This window comes from Bos mutus, chromosome 15 (assembly GCF_027580195.1).
Source record: "Bos mutus isolate GX-2022 chromosome 15, NWIPB_WYAK_1.1, whole genome shotgun sequence".
Lineage (NCBI taxonomy): Eukaryota > Metazoa > Chordata > Mammalia > Artiodactyla > Bovidae > Bos > Bos mutus.
This window is the reverse complement of record NC_091631.1, coordinates 41926438-41933619: the sequence shown is the minus strand read 5'-3', so window position 1 is coordinate 41933619 and position 7182 is coordinate 41926438. Positions and strand designations below refer to the sequence as shown.

Sequence of the window (7182 nt, the reverse complement as noted above, 5' to 3'; positions counted from 1 at the left end):
AATTAAAAAAGGCCAAATCGTGAGATTACTTTCTTTTTATATTGATAGGTCAATTCTTTAATAGAAATTCTGAAGAGTATCAGCTTCTGCTAAAGACAACAGCGTTGATAATCTCCAGTTGTCTGGTCAGATACAAGCAGACCTGGTTCTTAAAAGGATAGCCACAGAAAGGGCTGGCTGCCAGGGACGTTGGACCCGCCTGCTCCAGTGAGCCGCGCATAAATCAAAAGGGCCGCACACCCTCCCATACCAGAACAAAGCCAGCAGTAACAAACCCGAGGGCCCTACGCTCAGCCAGCCAATGGCCATAGAAATGGGGCGGGACCTCGGGGGTAATGGACCAATAGGATGCGGTGGGGTTGGAGCTCTCCCCGGGTCCTAGGGCAGCGCGGGTTTGCAGCCCCCGCCCCAGGCCATGTGGGAGCCTCACAGCGCCGAGGCGTTCGCGGCAGCCCTCGGCGGGGTCTTCTTCCTGCTTCTCTTCGCCCTGGGGGTCCGCCAGCTGCTGAAGCAGAGACGGCCGTCGGGCTTCCCCCCGGGACCGTCGGGGCTGCCATTTATCGGCAACATCTACTCACTGGCCGCCTCGGCCGAACTCCCCCATGTCTACATGAAAAAACAGAGCCAGGTGTACGGCGAGGTACAGCCGACGGAGGGCCCGCGCCTTCCTCCCCGGGGTAGGGGATGGGGGTGGGAGTCCGATGCTCGTGGTTGCCAGTTGTCGGGACCCTGCTCCGTGTGCGCGCAGCGTGGGAGCAAGCCCGCTTCCTGTGCCAAGGGACAAGGTCCTCAGGCGGCGCCACTGCCGGGGGCTGGGGAAAGGAGAGCCCTGCCCATCCGTGAGCCCCGCCCACACCGACGCCCGCGGAATCTGGGCGGGATTCTCCCGCCCGCGAGGGCGAAGAGGTGCCGCTCCCGCGCATGTGCAGTGGGACCCTGGACCCGCGCCGGACGCCCCGTCGGGCGTCACAGGCGCCGACTTCAACGTTCGTTCCACGCGCCCGGCTTCTCGGGTTCACGGAACCTCACGCTGCGCGCGTAGGTTAGCGTCCCCTTACGGCTTCTGGGGATTTTCAGGGTTGAGTTAATGGTTAATAGGAGGTCGTTGGGTATTTGCATTTGAGAACCGCTGGTCTAGGCGTCTGCTGTGAGGAGGAGCGCAGGTGAAGGACTGTGAAAGAGCGAATGAATTAATGAGTGAAATCAGTGCGGTGTCCCACTGCTGTGCTGTCTACCTGGAGATAGCGCCCTCGCAGCAAACACGGAGCCTCCCTTGCAGTGTGACCTCTCCAGGGCAGGTCTTCTAGTACTTTTTTTCGGCGGGGGAAATTTTGGCGCAGACCTGCTGAGTGACTTGTAGGGTTGCTGCACAGCTGCCAAAAGCAAGAGAAAGGCCAGAGTCCTAGCTTGCCTTGGGAAGAGTGTTCTAACGTGGAGGAGGCAGAAGTTTCCAGAAAACGCCTTGACCCAGCTCAGTTGATTTGTTTTAAATCCTTTCCTTTATAGGAAGCTACTAGCCAGACTCTGATAGGTTCTGTGATGAAGAGGTGAAGAAGGCAGTGTCAACATAAAAAAATGCCTGATGTGAGAGTTGGGAGTTAAATTTTATTTGGGGGCAAAATGAGGACTGCAGCCTGGGAGACAGCACCTCAGATAGCTGTGAGAAGCTGTTCCAGAGGCAACGGGGTAAGGCCGATATTTATGTGACTTTGGTGAAGGGGTTGTTCATGTAATCTGGGCACATATTTTTGCAGAAGGTTTTAGTAGTTGTGAGGAGAGGATGTCACCACGAATGAATTGAGTGCTTTTCTAGAAATGAAGAGATGTTAGAATTGGGTTCATAAATTCAGCTCCTGAAAATAGCAACCTATCTGAAGACCTGTTCTGCCAGTTTTTTGGAATGGAGTGCCTCCTTCCTGGTCTCCATCCTGACTGCCTTCAGGGCATATTGAAGGTCAGCAGGTGCAACAGCACTTGATGTAGAGGTAGATGGCAAGTCCCAATTGGAAGTAGTTGACAGCAGTCACAGCCTGATTTTAGGTAGTTACAGTCCAGTGAGAGAGAAGCATTAATGATCAACCACAAATTGTGTGTGTTGTGAAAAAACAGGACTGTTGGGCAGTTGTGGCATTCAGGTTTGGGGTTACATTCATATTTAAACCAGTTTTTACAAGAATTATTCGAAGTTTCTGCAGTTCACTAATGGTCTCTATCACTATAGGAAGGCTGGACTTAAAGCAAATATATATAATTCTTAGATTTTATTTTCCATCCTCCAGTTCGTGAGTGTATTTGCATGGTTTTCATCAAATGTATTTGATTTCTGGTGTGTTGGTATGAAGTATCATCAGTATTACAGAGAAATCAGAAGATGTGAAAGCACAAGACCAGAGGTTGAGTCCTCTTTCAAAAAAGGTCAACATTTCTTAGGTTCTAGTTGATGTGGTGGTTGAACACTTCAGGCTAATGTTTACCATTTAAAGAGAACTGGGATTTTTTTTACAGCTGATGCATTATCTTTGCTATTGTTACTTGTTTTGCATGATAAATCATTTGTTCTTTTATTCCCTTAAGATTAATTACTGAGACCTTGTACAAGGGCAAGTATCGTACTCAGGCTTAGATCCCCAGATGGCTTAGGCAGAAAATGACTTCTCTTAAGAAAGCCATTCCTGGTTCTTTCTTTCTGGGGAACCCCTATCCCATCTGATGATAAACAATAGAATATATGAATGTGTTGGAAGATTGTCATCTTGGGATAGGTAGCTCTGGTTTAATGGATTTGTGGCACGAATTACCAGTTTTTTTGCTAGTACAACTATTTAAGGCAGCCATGGATCTTTACAGGCTTTCCTGATCGCTTAGTTGGTAAAGAATCCGCCTGCAATGCAGGAGACCTCGGTTCGATTCCTGGGTCAGGAAGATCCCCTGGAGAAGGGATAGGCTACCCAATCCAGTGTTCTTGGGCTTCCCTTGTGACTCAACAGGTAAAGAATCTGCCTGCAACGTGGGAGACCTGGGTTCGATCCCTGGGTTGGGAAGATCTCCTGGAGAAGGGAAAGGCTACCCACTGCAATATTCTGGCCTGAAGGATTCCATGGACAGTATTGTCCATGGGGTTGCAAAGAGTCGGACACAACTGAGCAACTTTCATTTCCACTTTGGATCTTTACAAAGTGGTCTTTTTACTGAAGGTGGTAAAATCAAATAGGACTAACTGTGTTATTATATCCAAGAGTGGAGGGAGAAGAAAATGCAGAAATTGAAAGGATGTATGCATTGAAGAGTAGACATTGTTTGAATAAGTCTATTTTAGACTTAAGTTGAAAACCACCTGAAGTATTAACCCTTTAATCTGATTGTTCTTTATCTTAGTTGTGAAACACCCCTACAGGTCTCTCGTTGTCTTAGAGATATTTTCCAATTATGACAAAGTCTCAGAGTTGGTTTGAGTTTTTAATGTACTATACTTTTCTTGGAAGCGGAAGGAAACTATTATCTTCTATACTTCTAGAAGGTTGTGGAAAGTTTATATGTCTTATAAATAGAACTTATTTTTCTACTATGTTTCATGATGATCTGGAGATGTGTGCTCAGAGAAAGTCATGGACTTTAAAATTGCTTATGAGAAGTGACAATCACTTCAAGTGACAACTACTTTTATGAAGTCTGTGAATTCAATTCTCCTTCGTAATTCTTGAAAGGAAGACAGCCAGTCTTCAAGTCTTATACAGTCATTTTAAAGACATTCTTATATAGAAGTGTACCACACTGAGACTTAACATTACCTTAGAGATCCATCCTGAATGTGTAAGCTTCTGCAGTGACTAATCTTAACCCAGATTTCAGAAGCATTCCCTAGCTAGCAAAACTAGTATGAGGGGTTTTAACAGATTATTTTCAGGTAATGCACATAAGGATAATAAAGTAATTACTTTGAGGCAAGTGGAGTTGACAACCTATAATTTATTTATACAGTAAGCATTTATTGAGATTTATGCAAGGCATTGAATGAGATTTTATGGAGTGTTCGAAGATGAAAGGGATGAAATCACTGAATCAAAAGAGTTTATAATTTAGCCAACAAGCAGAAGATAAGCATTCATATAATGCTTCTGGTTTTTTGTGCCAGTGCTATGTTGCTTCAGTTGTGTCTGACTCTTTGTCTGTAACCCATTGTAACCCACCAGACTCCTCTGTCCATGGCATTTACCAGGGAAAAATACTGGAGTGGGTTGCCATTTCCTACTCCAGGGGATCTTCCTGACCCAGGGAGTGAACCTGTGTCTCCTGCATTGGCAGGCAAGTTCTTTTCCATTAGCGCCACCTTTGGTAGTATTAAATTAAGTGCCATGGGAGCTTTTAAGCATGTGCTGTGGTGGTTCAAGGGAAAAAGAGAATGCACCAAGAAAGGCTTCATGGTGGTTGGTCCCTAAAGACTTGGTGGTTTGGACAGTATGGCAGTCAAGGGGGGCATTCCAAATGAGAATACAGCCCAAGCAAATATTGAAAAGTATATGGCAATTACCAGTTTTTATCAAAGGACTTTTTACATTCCTGTTATTAGCACTTAGTCTATAGTGTTGTAAAATATGCTTAAATGTGTTTCTCCACCACTTTTCTTTAATTCAACATATATTTATCAGTTGTTAGCATATGCTATGTACTATCCTAATTGTGGAGATTTAGCAATGAACAAAACAAGTGGAAATCCCTGCTCTTGTGTGGTTTATATTATAGTGATGGAAGGGAGGCAGTGAGCAGGATAGGAACAATGTAAACACAGTAAGTATATAACATGTTAGAGTATAAAGTATAAAATAACTAAATTAGGGTAAGGAAGATGAAGAATACTAGGGGGTGAAATTTTAATGGGTTAGAGCAGGCCTCACTGCAAAAAAGGCATCTGAGAAAATACTGCAAGGAAGTGAAGTAGCAGGCTATGGGAATATCTAGGGGAAGAACATTCCAGGCCAAGGGAACAAGTACTAAGGCCTTGAAGCAGAAATATGCCATGTTGAGAGTCACCTGTAAAGAGACAAGAGGCAATTGAGATCATATAGAGGAGAAATGAAAGATTAGAGTGATGAAGATTACACTAAATGAAAGATTAGTGATGAAACTGGTAAAAAACTGTCATATTTTGTCTGTATTGTTAAGTTGAAACATCATGACGGCTGAGAAGTGATGTGGGGCTTGGGTGAAAAATGGAGTCAACATGGCCAGCTCAGGACTTCCCTGGCTGTCCAGGGGTGAAGAATCTGTACTTCCTCTGCAGAGGGTGCAGATTCAATCTGTAATCAGGGAACTATGATCCAGCATGCTGTATAGTGTGGCTAAAAGAAAAAAAAAAATCCAAAACAACAAACACCATGGGCAGTTTGGGACCTGAATATAGTTTAGGACATCTACCTGGTGTCCCAGAATTACGTGATATATGGAAAATCACACATCTGGTGTTGTAAGTATTGAGTGCTGAAAGTTGAGGAGGCACACAGGAGAAGGATTTTTTCTTTGTATTTACTTAAAATTATGCTTCTGGGAAAAGACTTTAAGACCATCCCCTTACTGCTTTGCAAACTGAAAAGAGCCCCTCCTTTGCTCAGCTGATAATCACTTCCTTTGTACTGAAACTCTCACACTGCCGCTATTGACATACCATTGCTTATGGCAGTCAGTCCACGACTCTTCCCCAAAGTTCCGGGTGTACCTTCTGCTCCGTTAGCAGGGTACATCCTTGTGCCAAAAACTCTTTTGCTCAGTTTGTTGATTCTGTTGCTACTTGGAGGTCTTTATCACTTTTTCTTCTGTAAATACTTCTGTTGAACTTCAGTTCTCTGCTAAGCCTCCATCCCACCCCCCCAAAATTGTGTGAATCATGGCCAAAATCCATTCTGCCTGTTTGCACAAAGATGAGGCTTGACTCAGTATTTTTGGCACTCAAAAACCTTCAGCTAGGGACTTCCATGGTGGTCCAGGGATTGAGAATCCGCTTTCCAATGCAGGGGACATGGGTTTGATCCCTGGTTGGGGAACTAAGATACTGCAGGATAACTACTGCAACAGGAGAAAGCCTGGATGCTGCAGCAAAGAGCCCTGTACACAGCGATGAACAGGGCTATATGGCCAAATTTTTTTTTTTTTTTTTAAGTTCTCAGCCAGTGCCTGAGAGGATGAGGTTAAGCAATCATTGCATCTCACTGATAAGGTAGCACTGTTCCTTCACTGGATTAGGCCCCTATGTGGGGCTAACTAGAATAGAGTACCGGAGGTATGACATTTTAAGGGAACCTGTAGTGAAGCATGTGAGAAACTACAACAAGGAACAGGATGGATATTCCATCTTTTAGCTCAGAGGCAGCCACCTATACCAAAGTGGCAAATGCCTATACTCCAAGGTCAGATACCCTTAGGGCCCTCTGTTAACTTCATGGCATTCAGGGGCCTAAATAAATAAACCAGTGAGTTTCAGTATGTTTTGTTGAGGAAGGGGAAATTTTCCCCTCTGCCCCTCTTGAGTTCTTATGGCTGGACTAAGAATAGAATTGACACAAGACAGAGTAACAGGAGAGAAAGAAACACATTAGAATTCATGCGCATGGAGGTCTCGTAGAAATGGGATGGAGGAAATGACGAAAGCAGGCAGATTTTATATTTTTTAGATAAAGAACCAATAAATTTGCAAAGAATTGACAGGACAAGAAAAACTTTGGTTTTGGGTGCCCAATTAGTGAAGAATCTAAACAGGTCTTGTGATTGGGCAGTAAATTAAAGAAATAACAAGATTTGTTTAAAAAAGGCTTCTCAGCCCCAAATTCCCTGTCTTTGGTAATCGGCAATAAGGAGTCCTAGGGCGATGAAAGTGAAAGTGGAGGGTGAAAAAGTTGGCTTAAAGCTCCACATTGAGAAAACGAAGATCATGGCATCTGGTCCCATCACTTCATGGGAAATAGATGGGGAAACAGTGGAAACAGTGTCAAACTTTATTTTTGGGGGCTCCAAAATCACTGCAGATGGTGACTGCAGCCATGAAATTAAAAGATGCTTACTCCTTGGAAGGAAAGTTATGACCAACCTAGATAGCATATTCAAAAGCAGAGACATTACTTTGCCAAGAAAGGTTTGTCTAGTCTATGGTTTTTCCTGTGGTCATGTATGGATGTGAGAGTTGGACTGTGAAGA

At 44.3% G+C, this 7182-nt stretch overlaps 1 protein-coding gene across 6 annotated transcripts in view; it reads left to right on the top strand.

The window, feature by feature from the left end:
* The first annotated feature begins 260 nt into the window (after positions 1–260).
* CYP2R1 (cytochrome P450 family 2 subfamily R member 1) overlaps positions 261–7182 on the top strand; it is a 31916-nt gene continuing 24994 nt past the window's right edge. The window contains exons 1-2 of one of the 6 annotated variants that reach the window (XM_070383991.1): positions 503–640; positions 1507–1686. In XM_070383991.1, coding sequence (XP_070240092.1) covers positions 1621–1686 — 66 coding nt within the window. In that variant the 5' untranslated portion in view covers positions 503–640; positions 1507–1620. Of the gene's footprint in view, positions 641–686; positions 1043–1506; positions 1687–7182 lie in introns of those variants that run through there. The other 5 variants (XM_070383992.1, XM_070383990.1, XM_005910875.2 and 2 more) reach the window with 5 other exon arrangements.